The sequence below is a fragment of the Talpa occidentalis genome, unplaced genomic scaffold (genome assembly GCF_014898055.3).
Source record: "Talpa occidentalis isolate TD23 unplaced genomic scaffold, MPIMG_talOcc4v2.1 talOcc4.7, whole genome shotgun sequence".
In the NCBI taxonomy this organism is placed as follows: domain Eukaryota; kingdom Metazoa; phylum Chordata; class Mammalia; order Eulipotyphla; family Talpidae; genus Talpa; species Talpa occidentalis.
Window position 1 is genome coordinate 120,946,511 of NW_023605083.1, and position 24,162 is coordinate 120,970,672.

The 24,162-nt window shown below is 50.6% G+C and overlaps 3 protein-coding genes across 3 annotated transcripts; 2 read left to right on the plus strand and 1 right to left on the minus strand.

The window, feature by feature from the left end:
* Positions 1 to 585: 585 nt before the first annotated feature.
* Positions 586 to 3,653, plus strand: RPL27 (ribosomal protein L27). The gene is made up of 5 exons (XM_037491593.2): positions 586 to 654; positions 929 to 1,011; positions 2,004 to 2,173; positions 3,275 to 3,385; positions 3,490 to 3,653. Exons 2-5 carry the CDS (start codon positions 931 to 933, stop codon positions 3,536 to 3,538), a joined length of 411 nt encoding a protein of 136 aa, XP_037347490.1. The 5' UTR covers positions 586 to 654; positions 929 to 930; the 3' UTR covers positions 3,539 to 3,653.
* Positions 3,654 to 6,747: 3,094 nt separating this feature from the next.
* IFI35 (interferon induced protein 35) lies at positions 6,748 to 16,546 on the plus strand. Its single transcript, XM_037491569.2, has 7 exons — positions 6,748 to 6,940; positions 14,670 to 14,768; positions 15,128 to 15,275; positions 15,345 to 15,451; positions 15,549 to 15,735; positions 15,830 to 15,936; positions 16,159 to 16,546. Exons 1-7 carry the CDS (start codon positions 6,920 to 6,922, stop codon positions 16,336 to 16,338), a joined length of 849 nt encoding a protein of 282 aa, XP_037347466.1. The 5' UTR covers positions 6,748 to 6,919; the 3' UTR covers positions 16,339 to 16,546.
* VAT1 (vesicle amine transport 1) lies at positions 16,334 to 24,162 on the minus strand. The gene is made up of 6 exons (XM_037491559.2): positions 23,684 to 24,162; positions 19,871 to 20,078; positions 19,318 to 19,488; positions 19,132 to 19,221; positions 18,345 to 18,586; positions 16,334 to 18,200 (listed from the first exon to the last, which is right to left on the minus strand). Exons 1-6 carry the CDS (start codon positions 24,089 to 24,091, stop codon positions 18,117 to 18,119), a joined length of 1,203 nt encoding a protein of 400 aa, XP_037347456.1. The 5' UTR covers positions 24,092 to 24,162; the 3' UTR covers positions 16,334 to 18,116.

Sequence of the window (24,162 nt, forward strand, 5' to 3'; positions counted from 1 at the left end):
TGTTCAATTTAGTAACAGGTGTAAAAGTATGGGCTCAAAAGTTGAACTGCTTTGATTCTGAGTCCCAGCTCCACCATTTACCAGTTTGGCACAGGTAAACCTCTGTGCCGGCCCTTAACTGTTCATTTTAGTCTACGATGTCAATGTCTGGGGCTCGTGCCCTTGTTTGGTTAATACTTGTCTTTCCCTCCTTAGGGCTAGCCACCCGTGCACACACTGCTGACGCTAACATATGTACTATTTTGTTCCCAGTTTTGTTTCTGAAACGGAAAACTAACACTGAACCCCTACCCACGCCCCCCTTGCGTAAGCGAAGAGAGCTGCTACCACCAAGCAGGCAGCGGCGCCGCAGTGTGAAAAGACCGCTGCCAAATAAGCCTCCCTAGCTCTTCCACCCGCGCGTGCGCGGCAGGATTAACTACGCTTGTCTACTGCGGGAGCTGTTGATAAAGTTTGATTTGAATAAACGAGCTGCCAGGCCCTGCTTTCTCCCTTAAGCTTCTTCCGCCCTCAATACAGACGCTGAGTGCACACGAGAAGCTTGGCGAGACTTACGGGGGCGGAGCCGGAAGTGACATCACCGCTCCCCGGGGTGAAAGGTTAGCGGAAGTGCTGGTCTTTCCTTTTTGCTGTAGGCCCGAGTAGTTGCTGCTGGTAAGTAGACTTGGGCAGGGTCTCCCAATCCATCGCCATCCGCGGCCTGGGCGTCGAGTCCAGGGGTGCGTCGTGTGCTTTCGGTTCCTCGGTCTCTGGCGGCTTCGGAGTGGACACTGTCCTGCGATCAGGGTCCCGCGGGCGACGTGGACTAAAACGCCCGTGAGCGCAGCCTGAAGTTCCGCGCCCAGATTCTGGGCTTGCGGTCAGGCGTCGGCTCCCGGGGCTTTGGCCCTACGGATTCTTAGCGGCCCTTTCTCCTTCTTCTCTGCAGAAATGGGCAAGTTCATGAAACCCGGGAAGGTGGTGCTGGTCTTGGCCGGACGCTACTCCGGACGCAAAGCGGTCATTGTGAAGGTATCGGCCTCAAGAGCCTCTGCGCCCGTGCGTCTCGGGAATCGGGCGGGTTTCAGAAGGTTGGCAAGCCCCCTGGTGTGGGGGCTTTTGCCACTGAGCATTGGGGGAGGGCGGTGAATGCAGGAAGGCTTTAGGGAGAGGAATATGCAAAATAACAAATGTGCCTTGAAATGGGCACCAATCACGTACGCGTCCGGTACCAAAGAGACTTTAAGTTGCATCCAGCGTGTACTGAATGTTTGCTTGGTGCCTCGTCTACTGCCTTACGTGTTGTCATCCAATTCTGGCTGTAACCGTAAGGGGATTCCCTTCCACTGCTGAGGTTCAGCGAGGTTCGGTAGTTGACCTGAATCAAGCAGGTAGGAGGTGCAGCGCCTGGGATTCTGCTAAAAGAGATTATTTCCAGTCAAAATGGTCGCTTAGCATTTCAGCCCTTCACTATTTGCCTTCGCCTTACGATTCGTGGTATCTTGACCTCGCCATGGTCTTTCACATTATAGCACCACTGCTTTGACTGGGTGACACCAGGCTACACCTGTTTTCCTCCATCTACCTACTGTCAGAATCTGGAGTGAGGCTGAAGTTCTGGAACCGTGCCTCTGCCCCTTACTAGCAGTGCACCTGTGCAGGAAGTTACAAATGTCAAATGCTGACAACCGATGCTTGGCATATATCAAGCACACTCCATAAATGTTAACATTTGTTAATATTTCTAAAATCTCTTGCCCCACAAGAACCTTTCTGAATTTTTCTTGATGGACTATGTAATGCCCTTGATTTTACTATTTTTGGGGCATCTGCGAGCACCTAGTGTCTAGTTTGTGTGGCTTTCTCTTTTATAATAGTGGGTCTCAGAGCAGCGGGGGGTGGGGGAGGGAAGGTGGGTATTTTTATTTTTTAAGAGGCTATCATTTCTATACGTGCCCTATCTGTATCTGCACAAGGTATGAGAGACTCTTGGTTAATAACAAATACAATTCTTGCTCATTCAGAACATTGATGATGGCACCGCAGACCGCCCTTACAGCCACGCTCTGGTGGCTGGAATTGATCGCTATCCCCGCAAAGTGACAGCTGCCATGGGCAAGAAGAAAATTGCCAAAAGGTCAAAGATCAAGTCTTTTGTGAAAGTGTATAACTACAATCACCTCATGCCCACCAGGTGAGCATTTTGAGAATGGGACTGGAAGTACTTCTTTCTTCCTCTTTCCACTGTTGAATAAGGAGACAGCCTTGCAGCCATTCCAATGAGGAAGGAACATCATTTTCAGTTTGTCACTTACAAAGTGGCTGTGGTCTCTGAATCTTAGTCTCTTTTTTCCATCCACAGTAAACATAGGCACGGTATCTAGTCTGCCGCCTTCCAGAGTTCCACTCACCAGGATAGTTATTATAAGCTTCCAAGAATAGTTGGTAAATTAATGAAAGCAAGTCTCCCCTAATTCCACTCAGCTGCTGAGCCACTTTTAGCCTTTCATAATATTGTGCAGTACATACACAGTCTTGGTACTAGAGCAGTTTTAGAAGGAAATACAAGATTGGAAAATCCTGAACAAAAATACCCAAAACCCAGCAGCATAGCCCTTAACATTTGCTACTAGGATTGTGTGTAAAGATGCAGAGCTGTTTCCGGGTTCTGGAAAGCGGTGAGACAGTTTGTGTGTTCGTGTTTTTTTTTTTGTTGTGTGGGTTTTTTGTTTGTTGTTTTAAGATTTATGCATAGAAGAACTGGGGTGTAGGTGGGGGGGTGAGAGGATTCACCAGAGACAAGAGTGGGGAGAACAGGCTGATTGACTGAAATACACTGCTGAGGGGAGCAGTGGGAGAGACGGGACAGATCTGCTGTGCCATTTGTGGATCAGCTCCCTGGCTAGGGATCAAACTCAGGCCACAATGGCAGTAGCATGACAGTCCTGAAACTTAACCCCTACGCCACCAGGGATAGCTGCCCAATTTTTGCATCAGTCGTGATGAGATTGACCCTGCCTGAGTCTGAACAGAAAGCTAGCCAGTTAACCGTGGTCATAAAGAGGTACTTCTTGCCTAGAAACAATGGTTATAGAAAATTAAGCATGAATTGTGTTTCCAATTGCTAGAATCTATGGAAATGGGTATTACAATTGAAGGTTCGAAAAATATCCTCAGGACTTTGGCATAGCTTTTGATGATTGCTCCTGGTGCCCCCCAATGTCCCAGGAGTACTTAGGGGCTATGTGAAGGTCCTGGCATGTGGACTGGTCCTATCTCCCTGTCATTGCCCCAGGTACTCTGTGGATATCCCCTTGGACAAAACTGTTGTCAACAAGGATGTCTTCAGAGATCCTGCTCTTAAACGCAAGGCCCGACGAGAGGCCAAGGTCAAATTTGAGGAGAGGTAAGTAGGTTTAGATGGTGGGTGTTGGGGTATGGCTTCACTATTTTCCATGAAGGGAATTTTGTTGTTCCTGTCCTCATTGGTGTCCTTTTTTTCCTCTCTAGGTACAAGACTGGCAAGAACAAATGGTTCTTCCAGAAGCTGCGATTTTAAATGTTTTGCTTTGGTCATTACAAATACAAAAAAAAAAAAAAAATGTGTCTGCCTGCTACTTGTATTATTACACTAGGAAAGAACATTCATGATAGATGGTGGGTATAGGACTGTGGGGAAATATATATGCTAAATCTCCCTTTGTGAGATGTGGACTTTCTGTCTTACCCTGACAACCCTTTCATGGCCCAGCTGCCCTCTAGGTACTAAAGTGTGATCTAATGAACTTTGCCAAAAAGGGCTATTCCTGACATTTTTTGGTGTAGGGTTAGTTGGCATTCCTGGCTTCAACTCCTGCAACCTTGAGGACCTGAGCCACTCCCTGCCATCCCTGACTATGACAGCCAAAGGCCCCTCTGAGCAGGTACTGGTTGTTTTGGCTTACAAACCCCTAACCTGGGGTTTGTTAAACCAGAGACCCATCTCCTGCAAGTAAGAGTTAGTAGGATTTCTGTCAAGTCAGTGATGAGGACTACACTAGAGAGCTACAGGCAGCAGACTGGTGAGGGGTGTGATTCAGAGGGCTTGGGCCCTGAGTTGTGACACCACTGTTGTCAGGAAAGGCATTTGGCCTCTCAGGATAGCTAACTGAGGTAAGCTCTCTGGCTATTAAAATGCATCCCTAACTGCCCCAAAGACAATTCTATAACCACCTCAGGAGCTCATTTTCCTGGAGTGTGGTCCATAGTTTTCATTGGAGACTCAAGGTCCTGTGACCCCAAAGTAAAGCAATTCTGAAGGCTCTGGACAGAAGCAGGATTCCATTTGCTAATCTTTGCACTTCACACACTTCCTCCTGTGATGATGAGAGGAAAGTGAGAAAGGGACATGGTAATAAAAAATCTGGACTAGGTAAAAACAAAACATATTCTATGCTTCATGTTTTTATGTTTAACTTCTCACATTTCCGTATTGGGTATCTATTGAGATAGGCTCCTGTTTTTTTGGTTTTTTTTTTTAATAGAGGCATGTTCTATTTGTTTGTTTTGTTTATACAAGCACTGGGTACAGTCAGAAGCGCGGGAGGGTGAGAGAATTCACCAGAACCAGAGCAGGGAGCAGAGCAGGCAGAAGGACCAAAGTACACTGCTGAGGGGAGCAGTGGGCGGCAGGAGAGGTCTGCACACCAAGCGGGACCCTCCTCTGGTGGCCAGGGAGCAGCCGGGGATCGAACCGGTGCTACAGAGGCCGTGGGCAGCTTTGCAACTCAGCGCTCAACCGCTGCACCACCGGGGAGGCCCGAGATAGGCTCCTGTTAAGTAGCTTACCTATTTAGTCACAAGTGGAACTAAATATAAGTGTTCCTTCAACTAAATATCTGAATTTTTGCCATCCTATCTCATCCTCACTTCTAGCAGTGTGGCCTTTGGCAAATTTCTATGCTGTGCTTCAGAAGTTTAGGATCTCCTCTATAAAATGAAAAAGAACCAACTCCCTGGGGTTTTATTTATTTTTTTTAAAGAGGCATGTTTATTTTTTTATTTGTTTGTTTTGTTTATACATGCACTGGGTGCAGTCAGAAGCGCGGGAGGGTGAGAGAATTCACCAGAGCCAGAGCGGGGAGCAGAACAGGCAGAGGGACCGAGGTACACTGCTGAGGGGAGCAGCGGGCGGCAGGAGAGGTCTGCGCGCCATGTGGGACCCTCCTCTGGTGGCCGGGGAGCAGCCGGGGATCGAGCGCCGCAGAGGCCACGGGCAGCTTCGCAACCCAGCGCTCAACCGCTGCGCCACTGGGGAGGACCCCTCCCTGGGGTTTTAAAGATTGAGTAAACCTGGGTCTCCCTGGTGATGCAGGGGTTAAAGTCTCAGCACTTCAAGCTATCACCAGTTTCTGAGGCACAATTGCAGCCCCCATCCAGGGAGCTAACCCACATGGTGTAGCAGACCTCTCCTGTCTTGCCTGCTGCTCCCCTCAGCAGAGTATTTCAGTAGATTCACCTGTCCTGCTCCCCACTTTCTCTGGTGAATCCTCTTACCCTCCACACTTCTGGTCTACACCTCAATTCTTGTATGTATAAATAAAATCTTAAAAATGCATTGAGTTGGGGCCTCCCTCATGGCGCAAGGGATTAAGCACAGCACTGTGAAGTTATCTGCAGCATGAGTTCCATCACCTGCCTGCCAGGGAGCTACCCACATGGTGCAGCAGACCTCTCCTGTCTTACTCGCTGCTCCCCTCAGCAATGTATTTCAGTCAGTCTGCCTGTTCTGTTCCGCACTCTGTCTCTGGTGAATCCTCTCACCCCCTGCCTGTTTTTTTGTTTGTTTGTTTGTTTGTTTTGTTTATACATGCACTGGGTACAACCCTCTGGCCTGTTCCGCAGTTCTTGTAAGTAAATAAATCTTTAATATATATATAGGGCCTCCCTGGTGGCGCAAAGGGATTAAGCACAGCACTGTGAAGTTATCTGCAGCACGAGTTCGATCACCGCCTGCCAGAGAGAAACCCACATGGCAAGGCAGACCTCTCCTGTCTTGCCCACTGCTCCCCTCAGCAGTGTATTTCTGTCAATCTGCCTGTTCTGTTCCCCACTCTGTTTCTGGTGATCCTCTCACCTCCCGCATCTCTGGCCTGTACCCCAGCTCTTGTGTGCATAAATAAATCTTTTTATCAACAAGCAACTATAAACCAGAGACACACTGGGTGGGGGGAGGGAGGGGCGGGGAAAGGAAGGACTAGAGTCAAAATAAGGGGAAAGGGGTGCAATTTTATGGGGAATATAACCAAAATGAAAATGCATACATTGTGCAAAGATGAAAAAAGATGTAAGAATTATATAAAATAAAATTTAAATTTAAAAAATAATCTTTTAAAAAATATATGTATATGTATATACACACACATATAGTTAACCTGTAAAGCATTGGGCATTTAACACAATTACCTGTAAAGCAATCAGTATTGGGCACTTAACACAATTACCAACAAGTGGTGGAGGGGCTTTATCTGCTTTGATGTTATTTCTCATGCAACTCGTAATGTCTGCCTGAACCCAGCATCATTCTAGGCGTTTGGGAAACACCCATTAACAAAAGCAGACAAAATTCTACTAATGGATTTGTGCGGAGCTTGATAGACTGAGAATGAAGGGCAACAGGAGCCTGCTTTCACTTTGCAATTGCTTCTAGTACAGCTTATCCTGCGTGAGGCCTCAAAGCTATGAAGGCCCCTCCCAGGGGAGGGGAAACCATCTAGGGTGGGTGTGAACACTGAAGGCAGAGTTCTCAGAAATGAAAGTGCAAGTAAAGAGCTGGTTGTGAACGGTGGGGCTCAGAAGTGTGTACACCAACAGGCCTCAGAAGGTAGTTTAGTTTTGGTGGACCCTGCCACTTTGTGCCCAGCCCTGAAGCCTTGGCTCTTTCCAACCGGACCCCAGGCCCATGGCAATGGCCCAAGAAGTCGTAAGTGAGGAGGAATGTGTTTGGGGTGGGAGCTGCAGAGGAGCGCTCTTGCTTTGAGGCTGGGTGTCTGCTGGTGTCTTGAGGTCTAACGGACAAGTCTCTCCCTGCTCATCTCAGACCTACTGACGTTCTGGGGACAAACTGCTAGGATTTCCTCCCCCCTTCGGAGTTGCTCCCTAGTCATTGCCTCAAAGGCAGGTTTATAACCTGCACCACAGGAGCTCCATTAATTCCTTGTGTGAATGTGCATTTTTCGGAGAGAGAATTCAGTTTCATTAGCTATTCAAAGGGTTCTGTGACCCCAAAACTTTCAGGATTTTTCTTTTAAAAAAAAAAAATTATTTATGCATACAAGAACTGGCCAGAAGTGTAGGGGGTGAGAGGATTTACCAGAGACAGAGTGGGGAGCAGAACAGGCAGACACACTGAAATACACCGCTGAGGGGAGCAGTAGGCAAGACAGGAGAGGTCTGCTGCCATGTGGGAGGCTCCCTGGCCAGCTCTGGCTCAAAGTAGTGCTGCAGTGGTTGGCGTTGGGGAAAGCTTGATAGTGCTGTCTTTAACCCCTGTGCCACCAGGAAGGCCCACGAGGATTATTACTGTAGTCTTGTTTACAATAGGAAAAAAAAAAGCAATTGACATGATCAAAATAGAAGACTAGCTAAATAAACATAAAATATTATGTAGCAATTAAAGGACTAATGAAGAACATTTAACAACAAAGAAAATGACTCATAAATTCAAAAAGCAAAATATAAAAGTTTATATTATAAAGTATAACTCCTGCTCTAATTAAAATTTTAACTTTACGATTTTAATTCATAAGGATATTTATTAATGCATAAAGCCACATAAAAAGCTCTGGAAAGACAGACACCAAAATGTTATTATTGTGTCTCAATAATGAACTTGGTGTGTTTTTTTTTTTTTTGAAATATAGTTAAAAAGTTTCCTGAACCCACATTTCTTTCTTCCTTTTTAACATGTAAACATCCTTAGGGGAGTAGTTTTAGCAAAGAGATAGTAGGAGTGTGGTGGGGGGGGGGAAATAAGATTGTCCTGGGAACTGGGGTTCTGAAAGGTTGATAATATTAACAACAAACAGGTATTGCATGGGTCACTTGCTATCTGTCAAGCTCTGTTATAGATAAGAAAATGGGACTCAGCCAGGGCCAAATCAGAACGTGGATTTGGAACCAGGCAGGCTGACTCTGGAGCATGTGGTCTTTTAGGGACAAATGAAAATTTTCCAATGAGGAGCCCACATGTATGTAACAGGTCCGGTAGCATCAGGGAGGGAAAATATAAAGGAACTGAAGAGGGGATGAGGCTCATTCACCCAACAGCTCTCTGTTGAGTGACTGGTACATGCCAGGCCCGGTGCTAGGGTCAATGACAACAGGCTAAATGGGGGACCAGTTCTCACAGAAGTTCGTTTAGTATGAGTAAAGTGTTCATGGGTCAGGAAAGGGGGGACTGCAGTAGACAGGAGGAAGTTAAAGGGGTTAAAGTCTCAGTGCTATCAAGTTATCACTAGTCAATGCAGCATGAGTTCCATCCCTGGCCAGGGAGCTGACCCATATAGTGCAGCAGACCTCTCCTGTCTCACGTGTGATTCAGTCGATCTGCCTAATCTGCTCCCCACTTTGTCTCTGGTGAATCCTCTTAACCCCCGCATCTCTGGCCTCATCCCAGTTCTTGTATGCACAAATTAAAAAAAAATTTTAAAAATAATAATAATCCTTGTATGTGAACTTCTGACTATTTCCTTTGATAAATAGGACTTTTTCTGCTGCCTCAGTCTCAGTGATCATTCTCAGTCCTCTTACCCGGCCTGTTAGCCACTGTGTTGGCACCACTACTAGCTCCTCCACCTTGAAATATGGTCTCCCTCTTGCTCTCCCTGAATCTCACTAGCCACTCCCCTGCTTCTCCTTGGCTACTTCTTCCTTGTTCCTCTTGACCTCTTAGTGTGGGATGCCCCAGAAAGCCCCTGGTCTCTTCTCTGTCTACACCCTCTCCCTTGCGGATCTCATTTAGTTTTGTGACATTATCTATCTCCTCTATTTGGCTAATTCCTGGCCAGGGCCTGTTCCCTGAATGCTAGCTCAGCAGAGGCAGCCCTACTGGGATGTCAAACAGGCACTTCACACCTAATACATCCAAAACAAACCCCTAATTTTCTGCCCCAAATTCCTTCCTCTCACAGTCTTCCCCATCTCAGCAGATTGCAATTTTCTCCTCTACCTGCTCAGGTTAAAAGGCTTCGAGTCATCCTAGGCCCCTTTCTTTCTTCCACGCCTTATTACTAATCCATCAACAGCTTCAATCTATCTAGACTCTTAACTCCCCCTTGCACTCCACTGCTCCCACCTGGACCAAGCCACCAACATCACTCACCTGGATGAAGCAGTAGCCTCCGAGGTAGTCTCCTGCTTCTGCTCCTTCCCTGCATCAGTCTGTTCACCCCAGTCAAGTAAACCTGTAAACATTTAAGCCTGAATTGACCCCCCCACCTCACTTTGCATAAAAGACCTTGCATGATCTGACCCAGTTTCCTGTGTAACTTCACCTCCAACCACTCTCCCTGCCCTCCTTCTCCCAAACGGCAAATACTCACATGCTCAGGTACACCTGACAAGCTCCCACCTCAGGGCCTTTGCATTTGTTATTCCTTCTGCATCGGATCTGCCCCCCCCCACCCCACAGCTTGCTCATGCCTTGCAAGTATATGATGAAATATCTCTCAGCAAGCCCTACCTTGATCACCTCGACTTAAAGCTGTACTTTAACATGCCCAGCCTTCCCCTGCTTTGTCTTTAGCTCTCAGCATTAACATTGTAGACTTCACTTATCCTGTTCATTGTCTGGCTTGTAGACCACAAACCCCACAAGAAAGCTTTGTCTGTTTTGCTCACTGTAAGTTCCAGAGCCCAAAACAGGGCCTTGGCTCCTGGGGGAAGCCCGAAAGCTAATTGTTGCATGAGTGAGTGAATAAGCAAGTGAGCAAGTAGCCTTCCCGGAGCCCCTGTTTTCTTTGGCTTGCTTCATTCTCCTTTGTGTCTCTGACACTACACAATCCTGACTCTGGCAGTGCTAATCTCTAACCACTCCTCCTTTTCCTTCTCTGCATGCTTTTGTCTCTCCTGACCCCTGACTACATATTCTCAAAAATCACATTTTTAAGGCTCTGTCCCTCAGAGAGTTCTTCAATCCTCTTGGCTTTGATTTCAGCCATTACCACATGCTATTCTAACCCAGAGTTCTACCTCGCAAGTCCTGTCCCCGCCCCTTGTGTCTTTAACAGTTTTGGGTCTGACTTACCTTGGTTCATTTGTTAACCTTAATGAACTTCAGTTTCCTCACCTATAAAATGGGGATTAGGGCCTCCCTGGTGGCGCAGGGGTTAAAGTCTCAACATTATCGAGCTATGGACAGACACTGGCCTGAGTTGAAATCCCAGCCCTGGAGCTAACCTACATGGTGCAGCAGACCTCTCCTGTCTTGCCCGCTTATAGGGTCAGGACTACCATAGTGCAGGTTTTCTATGATCCAGCAGACCGGGTAAAGGAGTCAGAGTCCTCAGTGGTTTTTGCAGGTCTTTTATTTAGATTTACCAGGCATATGGCAGGCAGGGATGCTGGGGGGCCGGGAGGCTGGCAGACATCCCAGCCCCCAGCAAGTCTTCACGCTGGGCTCTCCGACCTTCTCTCTCTCCCTCAGCTTCTGCTGCTGCTTTCTCGGCTTCTCTTTTGACTTCTACTGGTGTCCCCGTGATGCCGCCCTTAAAAGCACAGTCTTAGCCCAGGTGAATCCCATCTACCTATGCCCACACCCTACTCCAGGTGCCCACCATCAGGCAGGCATTCAGACTGCAAGGATCCATCATCTATCCTGATGGCGGGAGGGCAGAAAAGCCTGACATTTTTTCCTTACCCTACACCGCTGCTCCCCTCAGCAGTGTATTTCAGTCAGTCTGCCTGTTCTGCTCCCCACTCTGTCTCTGGTGAATCCTCTCGCCCACGTACCTCCGGCCTACACCCCAGTTCTTGTATGCATAAATAAAATAAATCTTTAGAAAAATAAAATAAAATGGGGATGTAGGGGCAGGAATGGACACGGAGCAGGATCTCTATGATCCCATGCAGACCGGGTAAAGGAGGAGTCAGAGTCCTCAGTGGCTTTGCAGGTCTTTTATTTAGATTTACCAGGCATATGGCAGGCAGCAGTGCTGGGGGGCCCGGAGGCTGGCAGTCCTCCCAGCCCCCAGCAAATCCTCACTCTATCTGGGCTCTCTGGCCTTCTCTCTGCTTCCATTCTTCTTCTCTCGGCTTCTGTTCGTTCTTGGCTTCTGCTGGTGTCCCCATGACGCCGCCCTTATAAACTCAGTCTCTTAGCCCAGGTGTACCCACTTCAGGTGCCCGCCATCAGGCATGCATTCAGGACCACAGGGTTCCCTCATCTATCCTAATGGCGGGAGGGCAGAAAAACCTGATACTTTTTCCTTACCCTACAGGGGATTATTAGAAAACATTTAATATAGCACTTATTATATGCCAATACTATTGTTCCAGACAAAATTTCATAAATGTGTGGAAATTGCCTTCCTGTCCATTTTACAGATGAGGAAGTCAAGGCACAGAACTTTAACTAATTTGCAGTTTGTTAGAGGATGTGAGCCTGGAGGTTTTGCTCTGGAGTTTGTGCTCTTGACCATTATGCTAAACTGCCTCCCAATACTCTCCTTTGAGAACATAGATGACATGAGATTTGATCTTAAGGGGTGGTGAGGTTCTAAACTCGAGAAGTAAGGCAGAAAGGTGCATGTGGTCAAAATCAACCTTAAATCAACCCCCAGAATATCCAGATTTTAGTGTCACATCAGCCTGAGCTCACTGTAGAGTGGATCACAGTTGAGGCATTGGCTTGCATTTGGATACCATGTTATCATGTCATGTAAATATGTAGCTTGTGTAGTTGAATTCAAGTAAGGAACTACAACCAGCCTTAGTCCTGTAAGAGAGGAGGTTCAGTTGGGAGGTGAAGACAGGACAATTGTGATATGACACAATGAGAAGGCACCCAGCTGTGCCTGGTACTTAGCAGGCCCTCAATCACCACCTGCTCTCTTCCCTTGGTTGTTGGGTAGGTGGCATTGTACCAAACCCTCCATACCTACATCTGCCAACTTGCATTCTCTATTTTAACACAGTCACAGAGTCACAGAGTCTGGAGGCTTTTCCTTACAAAATACACCCCTCCTTGGTGCCCATAGCCAGAGGCCCAGGTCCACTCCATTCACTCAGTGAGAATTAGAGCCACCTCAGAGTAAGGATTTGTATTCCTCATTCCATGGTTTCCACTGCTCTGTTCACCGTTCTATCATTGCCAGATTGATCTCTTTCAAATACCATGTCGATTACCTCTCTTCCCCTTTTAGAAAACTTCACTAGCTCCTCACTTCCTATTGATATCAAATCTAAACTCTCCTGCATGAAAGATTCTTTTAAAAATTCTATTTTTTAAAATGGTTTATTTATGCATACAAGAACTGGGGTGTAGGCTAGAGCTGCGGGGGTGAGAGGATTCACCAGAGACAGAGTGAGGAGCAGAACAGGCGGATCTACTGAAATACACTGCTGAGGGGAGCAGCGGGCAAGACAGGAGAGGTCTGCTGCACCATGGGGGTCAGCTCCCTGGCTAGGAATCGCACTCAGGCCGCAGTGGCTGGCAATAGCTTGATAGCACTGAGATTTTAACCCCTGCACCACCAGGGAGACCCTAAAAATTCTATTTACTAAGCTTTTATTTTGTATTAAATTATTAAATAGCACTGACAATTAGAATTTCAATTAAGTGTAATTAGATCAAGCTGAAGTTAGAAGACAGACTGAGGACTAAACCTAGCTTACTAATGTATTTCACTTTTCATATACTTTTCATTTTAATATACTTTTCAAAGTGAGCCATGTTTTTCAAATAAATATACAAATAAAATTTGTAAATTTGAAATAAAATTTCAAATAAAAATAATTTCCCTTGGGCCTCCCTGGTGGCGCAGCAGTTGAGCACTGGGTTGCGAAGCTGTCCGCAGCCTCTGCAGTGCTAGTTCAATCCCCGGCTGCTCCCCGACCACCGTAGGAAGGTCCCGCATGGCGCGCAGACCTCTCCTGCCACCCGCTGCTCCCCTCAGCAGTGTCCTTTGGTCCTTCTCCCTGCTCTGCTCCCGGCTCTGTCTCTGGTGAATTCTCTCACCCTCCTGCGCTTCTGACTGTACCCAGTGCTTGTATAAATAAATAAATAAATCTTAAAAAAAAAAAAAAGATTTCCCTTTAAACGGGGAAGATATAGGATACTGGAACCACATTCTTATGGAAAAAAACTTCGTTAGAGCTGAGAGAAGTTTGATACTTCAGCAGGGTTATGCCCTTTCCAGTTTGTCAGAGTCCCCACCATTCCTTAATGTGTTACTCTGGCTCTCTTGACTCACTGATATCATCACACTGGCACTTAAAGGCACTAAGTTTGCAACCTCTGATTTAGAGACATATAAATAGGTACCTTTCTCACTGCTCATAAACCAGCATAATTTGGTCAAGTCCTAGTTTTCCTCTGCTTAATATAGAATGAACTCACACTGATTTTCAGTGCCCTCTGAAATACATTCCCATACCTTTATAAATTCATTCATTCAACGAACACAGTTGCTGAATTACTGTTTTGTGCTAGGGACTCTGCTCAACACCAGGGATACAGATGACCATGGAAACCCCTCTTCCCAGTGAGCTCACTTCTCTGAGCTGACCTTATTTATCAGGCTTCCCAGCTACAGGGTGAACTCTGCTAGCTAAGGTCTGCTCCATTCCACAAACAAAGGTGCATTTATTCGTATCCCTGTATCATTTCCCTGCCCGTGGTGTCAGTTCTCTCTGGACTCTTCCAATTCACACCATCCTGAAAGGCCTCTTGGTACAGAGGAAAGGGTGGCAGTCAAGGAACAAGTTGGGAAATCTGGGGAAAATTACTCCCCCACTCTAGGCTTGATTACGGTGAATCACAGATGAGCAGCGTGGAGTCAGATTGCCTAGGGCTGAATGGCAGTCACTTAACCTCTCTGAGCTTTGGTTTTCTCATCTATAAAACAAAGATGAGAGTATTTATCTCCTAGGATTCTTTTGAGGATTGAGTCACATTATTCATAGAAAGGGCTTAGTACAGTGCCTGGTGTATGGTTAAGTGTGTACTAAATGTTAACTAATAGTTACGACTAATACTAATAGTCACGACTGACAGCTCTAAGCCCCACTCCTCTTGGCATCCCCTCGGACTGTCCCTCCACTCTACTGCCCGGGGTCATGTGATCGGCCACTACTTTGAGTACAGTTGTCCAGACCTGAGGGCTGGAGCTTTGTCTTCCACTGCCCTGTGTGAGTGCCCAGCACCTTGCAGCAGTAGCTCAATGTTTGTTAAACTCCAGGTCTGCAATGATAAGCCAGGCATGGCTGCTGCAAAGACACCTGCCCTTCAGAGAATGGCTGAGATGGAGACAGTCAAGCCCTCAGTCAAGCGGGCCAGGACCAACTCAGGGCAGAGTAAAGGGATTGACTTGTTCTTGGAATGAACATCAAGTCTAGTCTGGGGAATCGAGAATTGGGGACCTCTTCCCCTGGGCTCATTCATTCTCTGGAAAGGGAGAGGAATGTCTGTTTGTACTCCCTTGCTCTAATAGACCCTCAGTAGCCTTCGGGAGGAGCAGACCAGACTAAAGATGAGGTTGCAGGAGCTGCAGCAGCTGAGAATGAAACTTAGGGACTCCTCCCAAGACAAGGTAAGCTGGAAAAGGGGTTATGGTCTGGTAGAAACAACGGGGCAGCTTGTAGTTTCACTTCTGAGTGCCATTCCTTGCTGCGAGACCTTGAGTGTGATACTTGAACTCTTGAACCTGCCTATACTCATCTGTGGAGTTACCTACCTTGCAGGTTAAGGTACTAAGATCTCGTATGTGAAGCGTCAGTGCAGGCTTGACCTGCACGCAGCCACGCACATAGGCAGCTCATTTCAATGAATGTATCTACTCTTGGTTCTCAGCACCAATCTCAGGAAACTGGGGACACTTTCCTCCTGGGAAAGAGTGGGGAGCTCTTCTACCCTTGAAGACTGCCTCAGTCTCCCTTTCCTTACCTCTAGATCCTATTCGCAATGCCTGAAGTGCCCCTGGTGTTCCAGGGACACACTCATCAGGGTGGGGAAGCACCGAAATCTTCAGTTTCTAACCTGAGGATCTGTTATCCTCTGCCTGGAGGCTCTGCTCTGGTGACCTTTGATGATCCCCAAGGTGAGCCCAGGGAAGCCTGAGGAGGGAGGCTGGAAGGTTCCCAGCACTGACCCTTACACCCCCACCCAGTGGCTAAAAGGGTGCTGCAACAAAAGATGTATAAGATTGACATGGAAGAATGCCGGCTGCGGTTGCAGGTCCAGCCCTTGGAGCTGCCTGTCGTGACCACCATCGAGGTGAGAGTGCCAGGTCCTGGATTGCACATGGGGTACCATGCACCTGGGCATAGGGGTATGGGGCTGTGCAAGGACCACTCCCTCTTGTCTCCCCCAGGTGTCCAGCCAGATGGATGGCCAGAGAGTGCTGGTCAGTGGGTTTCCTGCGGGGCTTAAGCTGAGTGAGGAGGAGCTGCTGGACAAGTTAGAGATCTTCTTTGGCAAGGCCAAGAATGGGGGTGGTGATGTGGAGACTCGGGAACTGCTACAAGGAGGTGTCATGCTGGGCTTCGCTGAAGAGAAAGGTAAGTGCTTGGAAAATGGTCAAGGCACAGATGCGTCAAGCTACAGGAGAGGAGAACCCTTGAGGGTAAAGGTCCACCCTCCCTGTTCCTGCAGTGGCCCAGCACCTATGCCAGATTGGCCAGTTCACAGTGCCACTGGGTGGGCAGCAGGTCCCTCTGAGAGTCTCTCCCTACATGAGTGGGAAGATCCAGAAGGCCGAGGTAAGTAGGAAGGGGGAGGGAGGATGGAGGCTGGACCAGGTACCCTGACTTTGCCAGAAACTTTCCCAAGGAAGAATCAGAGCCCCAAGCCTCACAAACTTCCCAACCAGCCTCTCCACCCCTCCTGCCCCTTCCTGAGCTCCCATGGTCCTCACCTGCCCTGACCTCTGTTCCTAGCCTGATGCCCGAAAGCCTTGGCCCATCTCCCTGCTCCTTTTCCAGATGAGGAATCAGTCAGTGCCCCAGTCTGTGCTGGTGTTGAACATTCCCGACATCCTCGATGGCCCGGAGCTACACGACATCCTGAAGATCCACTTCCAGAAGCCCACCCGTGGGGGTGGGGAGGTGGAGGCCCTGGCCGTAGTGACCCCAGGACAGCGGGGCCTGGCGGTCTTCACCTAGTCGGACTAGAAGTTGCCCTTCTCATCACCCCCACCCCCCTGCCGAGCTTCTCACAAGGGGCTGCGGTTGGGTGCCCATGTACCAGGGAGATCTTGCTGGTCGACTGTGAGCAGGGATTATGAGTTGTGAAATGCTGAACAGTAAAAGTGCCCACATGGCATGATCGTCTTCCTCATTTCATTTCATGAAAGGAAACAACTGGGCAGGGAAGGTGGCTGGGGGTTGGGAAGAAACCCTAAGCTTCCACTATCAGCGCTGGCCTTTTAGGAGCGCTCACCTTCCCCAACACTTAGGTAACAGGCAGGACCCAGGGTTTGGCTTTTTATTGACACAAACACAAAGGCAGCTCCGGTAATGGGGTGGGGTACACAAAAGCAGAAATCAAACCTCAGCTGTTCAGGCCTCATTTAGAAAATGAAGAGGTTGTGCCCCTCCCCCTGCCTCCCACTGGCAATTGCTGGGGCAATACCTCTCCCTAATTCCAGCTCAAAGAGCAGAGGGAGTCTCTCCCCTACCCCAGGAAGCCTCCACTTTGGTTCCAGCAGCCCAGGTCCTAAACAACCCCACCCCCTTACTGCCCTGCTCCATCTCCCCACCCATGTAAACAAAGTTTGGGGCTGAGTTTGAAAAGCCACCTTCCTGCTCTAAGAAGGCAGTGGGCCTCCCTTGACTACACGGGGAATGTGCTTTGAGTTTTACTTTGGTCCCAAAACAAAAACAGACAGCACTGCCTCTCATAGCTCTGGTTGGTAAAAGCCACACTTATCTGCAAGGCTGAGAAAGCTCCCCCAGCCTCTTTCTCTCCAACCCCATAGAGAAATGACAGCCCCAGAGACAGGACATGGCACAGACCCCAGAGGGCCAGGGGCTGGCCCCCACCCATTGGCACACACTCAGAATTTTGGCAGTGTTGTGGGACTGGGGAGCAGCAAAGCCCCAGCCCCACCAGAACAAGGAAGGCACTGGGGCATACAGAGGTGGAGGAGGAGGTACGAGGCAGGGAACCCCCACATACACAAGCACAGGTTTTCCGCTGGTAAGGCACTGAGAACAAATCCAGAGAACTCAGTGAAGGGGAGGGGTGTCTGTGTTCCTCCCACAGAATCATGACCTCAGGGGAGCAGGTCTGATTCCCACCCTTGCTGTAAGAGGCAACCTTGGTTAAGAGTGGCAGGAAATCCAGAGGTGGAAGAAGCCCAATTGTGCTTAAGAAGTTGGGGATAGAAGACGAGGCCATGCAACGAGGCAACAAGAGTTCAGAGGTGGGTGCTGGTCGACCTGGGTTGAAGGGACACTAGGGCAAGACAGGCACATGCAGGACTCACACAGATTGGCCCCACATCCTGAGCTGACATTTCAATTCTTTGGGGAGGTGGTGGGGCAGGGGCAGGAGGGGAGATGGGGCAGAGGCGGAAGCACACAGAACAGGACGGGGAGGGACTGGCTAACCTTGGCACAAAAGCAGCACAGCAGGCCTGGGGAAAGGGTGGGGGCAGGAAGCAGCGGCCTCCCTCTGTCCCTCCCTGTCCCCTTGGCAGGGCCCAGACATCCAAGTGGTCACTTCCCAACCTCTTAAGAGGGCAGGAAGGGGAGAGGGGGCAGCCCTGACTAAAGAGAAAGAACAGGGTAGGGGAGTGATTACCACGGAGACCTTGGGGTGGGCGGGAGAGAGGGCAGAGCATCACCATAGAGGATGAAATGCAAGTGTCTGGTGGCCCCCAGCACACGGCTTCCCAGCTTCTCCCTCCCCAGGTCCCAAAGGTCTCCTAGGCCCCATCCTAGTTCTCCTTCTCTGGCCCAGGCACCAGGAGGACTTTGCCCACGTTCTTCTTCTCCTGCATCTGCCTCATGGCATCCACCACCTGGAGAGGAAGAAAAACACTGCTCCCAGTGCTGCCCAGCCCTCCTCTGCCTAGGAATCCTGCTCTGGGACCCCAGTCTTCAAGGTCTTCAGGTCCCCCCAGGACCCCAGTCTTCAGGTCCCCCCATGGAGTCATCACACTCACCTTCTCGAAGGGCCACACGGAGTCAATGTGGGGTTTGATGTGGCCCTGGTTATAGAGAGTCAGGAGGCGGGCCACCACGCCACTGACCAGCTCCACCTCGCCCTCCAGGTAGCCCAAGTGGAAGCCACACACAGCGCGGTTAGCTGGCAACAGCTGCAAGGCTGTCACGCTGAACTGATTCCACCACGTACGGGCCAGCGCCATGAGGTTCCTCTTGGGGCCCGTCAGCAGATTGGCCATTCCTGTGGGACAGGAGAAAGGCCACATCCTTGGGTGTCTGCACCAAGCTTGTCTGCCCCTGCGGGCCCTAGAGTTATCCACACCAGCACCGGGGAGGGAGAGGACAATCTCCCAGCTGTTGGCTGCCAGGCCCAAACTGACTCCAACTGACTCCAAAATTGCTCTATCCTTTATTTATTTCTTACATTAAACACAGATTTTTTTTTTTTAACAAACAGATTTTACATACTCTGCTTGCCCAAGAAGCCAGGTGAGTAGAACAGAAGGCAGACTGGTTGATTTTGCCTCAGGAATACTCCCCACACAGGAGCACAGAGAGAACACATGATTTGCATGGAAAGTTGTGAAAGAGAATGACAGTAGCTGGTACCCAGGAGGCAGCCCTCTCCAGTGCCACCCCAACCCTGATGCTCTTTGCAGAGCACCTGAGTCCCTGCCCAAAAGTTCAAAAGTTCTTCATTCAAAAGTTCTGGGCCTCTAAGTCCCAGCCCTTAGACCTACTCTGCTTCCCTAACTTCCCCTCCCCATACCTCCCCCGCTTACTTACCATAGGTCACTACTTTGCCCATGGGTTTGAGGAGGTTGTAGCCCTTGGCAGTATCTGAGCCACCCAGAGGGTCCATGACGATGTCCACTCCTGTCACAGAGCAGGGGATCCAAGAACAGCATTAAGCTCCACAGATCTGGAGAACCCCTCTCAGCCCTGAACCATCCTACACTTTCCCTGACCTACCTTTGGGGGAGATCTTCTTGATCTCATCCACATAGTCAGTTGTATGGTAGTCGATGGGGTGTGTGACCCCGTTCTCCTTCAGCACCTCATGCTTGCTGGCTGAGGCCGTTCCGAACACCGTCACATTCTCCACTGTACGGCACAGCTGCACAGCGGCCATTCCCACACCCCCTGCGGCAAGACACTGGTGAGTAGGGAGTATGGAGTCACCCAGCCATTTCAGCCTCTCAAGGCCCCAGCCCATCGCCTTCATTTTGTCTGGGCTCATTTGAGACTTTCTCCCCTCATCCCATGTCCAATTTCCATGATCGAGAGTTGGGGGGAAGAGCAATTGGGGAGGAGGGTGATGGGTGAGGACACGTTGCTATGGCTAGCACACCAGGCTGGACCTGGTGCCTGAATGTTACCACGGCAACACTGCAGAGGCCTCTGGCGCCACAGACCTAGGCAGCCTGGTGTTGCCATGACAACAGTCCAGACAGGCTGCAGGGAAGGGGCCTGGAAGGAAATCTGGGTGGGGTAAGGAGGAGGGATAAAGGGAAGGGCCTGTCACCTGCAGCCATGTGTACTAAGACGCTGTGGCCAGGCCGAAGGTTGCCGAAGTCAAAAAGGACCATGTAAGCTGTGACATAATTGACCAGCAAGGCAGCAGCTTCCTCAAAGGTCATGGCCTCCGGCATCAGGAAGGTCTGGGCTGAGGGCACAGTCACCTCCTCCTGCCACATGCCCGACCGGATCAACACCATCACCCGGTCCCCTACCTTGAAGAATGGAAGAAGAGTGTCATTCATTTATTCATTAACCCACAAATGATTTATGACCTATAACAAGACCCTCTCCCTGGCCACGAAGCAGCTATAGAAGCAGCAGTAGTCACAGCAATAAGAATAATACATCATCCAAAACAATAACAACCTAGCTTTACTAAGTGCTTGCAATGGGTCAGGTCCTACTGCAAGCGCTTTATACACAGAAACTCTATTAATTGTTACACCAGCTTTTTGAGACAGATACCACCCTTATCTCCATTTTGCATGTATACTTCACTATTGTGTAAGATCCCTGAATGCAAGAAGCCTACAGTTAGGGCAGCATGAAGTGTTGTTGAAGAAAGCAGACTGCTTCAGTTTAAAAAAAGAGGCTCCAAAAAGGAAAAAAAAAAAAAAATGGGCTCCACTATTTACTGGCGGTGTAAACTTGAGCAAAAAAACCTACTTAACCTCTTTTTTTTTTTTTTAATATTTATTTTGTAGAAGAACTGGGATGCAGGCCAGAGGTGCGGGGGGGCGGGTGGGGGGTTGGGGGGGGTGAGAGGATTCACCAGAGACAAGAGCAGGGAACAGAAGAGGCAGATTGACTGAAATACACTGCTGAGGGGAGCAGTGGGTGTCAGGAGAGGTCTGCTGCGCCATATGTGGGTTAACTCCCTGTCCTGGGATGGAACTCAGCTCGCATTGGGGATCGCCCTGAGCATTAACCCCTACGCCACCAGGGAGACCCTTTACCTTTTTGACTCTCTTTGTTTTTCTATTTGTAAAATAGGGGAGTTACAAGGATGAAATGGCAGAAAAATCAATCATTCAGTGATTTTTCAGCCCAATACCTAGAACATGGTGAAAACTTAGAAGTGTTAGGTAATAATAGTAATCATAATAATGACACTAACAAGGAGGGGAAGTCACTGGTCTAGTAACTGAAAGAAGAGGGCAGTATGTTGTAAGCACCATGCCAAAGCATAGACAAAGGTCCCTGAGCCTTTAGGGCTGGGTACAGTCACCTCTTGAAAATTGAGCCAGCGGGCCTCCCTGGTGGCGCAAGGGGTTAAGCACTGCACTGTGAGGCAATCTGCAGCCTCTGCAGCAAGAGTTCGATCCCCAGGTGGCCAAGGGGCAACCCACATGGCCCAGCACCCCTCTCCTGACTCGCCCTCTGCTCCCCTCAGCAGTGTACTTCGGTCAATCTGCCTGTTCTGTTCCCCACTGTCTCTGGGGAATCCTCTCACACACCCCCCCCCCCCCGCATCTCTGGCCTGTACCCTAGTTCTTGTATGCATAAATAAATAAATCTTTAAAAAAAATGGGGGGGCCTTCCCTGGTGGCCCAGGCAGTTCAGCGCCACACTGTGAAGCTGTCCACAGCCTCTGCAGTGCCGGTTCCAGCACTGGTTTGATTCCGGCTGGCGGGCGAGGGTCCCACATGGTGCAGCAGACCTCTCCTGTCTCACCCGCTGCTCCCCTCAGCAGTGTATTTCATTAGTCTGCCTGTTCTGTTCCCTGCTCTGTCTCTGGTGAGTCCTCTCACCCTCCCGCAAATCTGGCCTGTACCCTGGTTCTTGTATAAATAAACAAATACATAAATCTTTAAAAAGAAAGAAAACTGAGCCAGCACTGGGGACCCAGAAAACACCCTCACCCAGAGATGGAAGGAAGGCTGGTGGACCAGTAGAGCCACCAGTCCCACCACCGACCAGGAAAAGGCATTTTCCCCTACTCTGAGTTCATGAGTCTCCTATTTGGAGAGAAAGGGGGCAAAGGAAACAGAATCTTTTCCTCTAGCTTAGCAACTGGAGCCACAGGGGAGGGCACAGAAAAGGCCTCTCCTCACTCTATAAAGAACATGGAGCGGGAGATGTGGGTGCTGCTCCAGGACAACCTGGGTCAGTCTTGTTCCCTGCCAGGAATGATGGGATTTCTGTATATTAACAATACTAGGGATGCACAGGGACAGGGGATGGGACTCCCACAGGTACACTTTTCATGTCCTCACGCACCTATACTCTGCTGACCAGGACTGAGGGCAGGCTGGGATCTTTCCCTGAAGGCCCTGGCTTCAAATGAGGTCTGGCGAATGGAAGCCCTCCACCGCAGAACTCAGGACTACCAGACTCAGAAACAACCAAGGAGAGTTGGAAAACACAGCTCAGGTCAAGGCCCATCCCAGATTTGCCCCAGAACATGGTTCACTTACCCAAGTAAATGCCCACCCCCCAGCCCATCACAGGGCAGGGCCATGACCCCTCCCCAACCCAGATATCAGGAGGGAGCTAGGGAGAGAGGGAAGGCCCTACCCACAGAATCCAGCCTCTTACATCAGATTTGTGCCCTGGACAGGATATCCTGTATTTACTGAGCGGAAAGTATGGGGAGGGAGGTCAGGTGGGTGGCCTTCAGCAGTAACATGAACTACAGTAACTCCCTGCTCAGCCCACCCGAACACAAAATTCCTCTTAGCACCGTCCCAAGAGTGGGATTATTTAGAAGTCAGGGAACAGAGATAAATTCAGGGACAAGCCCTTTAAGAAGGGGCTGTTTGCATGTACAAGAAATCCAAGAATTCCAGCTCTGGGATCTGGGATTGGCAGGTCCAGCAAAACAAGCCTGTGTCTGAGAGGCCTCTCTGACAGGGGCCTGAATTGAAAAGAAACCCCTAAACAAATGACGTAGTGGCAAAGGCCTCACCCCAGGTCTCAAAAGTTGGTCATTTGGAACTCTGGGGTGTCCGGGGTTGTGGCCAAGATTAATGATAACCAAAAGGAGAAACAGACTGGTAGAGCTGGGCCAACCTGTTCACGACGCCACACCCCCACCCCACACCCCCACCCGGGCCCCAGTGGGCACCATCCTGGTTTCTGGGCAGGGGTCTTCTGACAGGAAGGCAGAGGCAGTTCTGCCGGAACATTCCCCAGGGCAGGCCTGGGTCAGGGCCCGCTGGCTGAGTCACAGGAGGAGGAGGCGATACTGCAGTCACGGGAGAGCCCAAGACAAAGATCCAGAGACCCAATCCCGCCTCCCCCACCCAAACACCAGACTCGCAACGTAAGGGGGGCCGGGGAGCGGGGAGGCCCCTTCCTCGGCGATGGGCGTGCCTCGCCGGCCCTGCTCTGGGAGGGGCCGCCACACACCCCCACAGGCCACGGGGCTGCATGTGACTAGGGCTCTGGCACCGCCATGCGCCCCCGCCCAACTTCGACTACCGCTCGAGGGCGGCGGGTAAGGGGCACCAGCCGTGGCGCCACCATTACCCGCGGCGTGTTGGGTGAGCGGGGGCACAGGTGCGGGCTCAGCCAGGTGGCGGGGGGCTTGTGTGCGCATGCGCGCAGCCGCCTCATTGTTCCCCGCCCGTCCGCTCCGCCGCTGCGGGGCGAGGGTGACAATTAACATGTTTGCGGAGGCGCCGGCAACTCCATCTCCGCCCCTCTCCCCCGAGCACGAGCGCAGATCCCCAGGAGCCTCCGAACACGCGCTCCTGCCCGCGCCCGACCGCCCGGGCCGGTACCAGTCCCCGACCCGGCCACACCCCCGCCGCCCGCCCACCCGGTGCCCCCGCCCGGCCGCGCCTCTCCCCGCCCGGCCGCGCGGCCCGCTCACCTTGCGGTCGTCCACCCCCTCGCCCACGGCGATCACGACGCCCGCGCCCTCCATGCCCGGAGTGATGGGCAGCGGCGGCAGCCGGTCGTACAGCCCCTGCCGGGCCATCAGGTCGGCGAAGTTGAGCCCGCAGGCCCGGACGCGCAGCGTCAGCTGGCCGGGCCCGGGGGCCGGGGGCGCGGCCGGCCGGCTCTGCAGCTTCACCTTGTCGTAGCCGCCGAAGCCGGTGAGCACCAGGCAGCGCAGCGGCGGCGACGCGGGGGCGGCGGCCTCCCCGGAGGCCGGGGGCGGCGGCGCGTCGGCGGCGGCCTCGGCTTTGGGGGGCGGCGCAGAGGCGTCTTCCACCCGCCCGGGCTCAGCCGTTGCCACCGCGGTGGCGGCCTCCGCTGCCTCTCTCTCCGCGGACATGGCTGGGAGTCCCGACGTGCGCGCACAGCTGGGCCGAGGTGCACAGCTGGGGAGGGCGGGGCCGCGTCCGA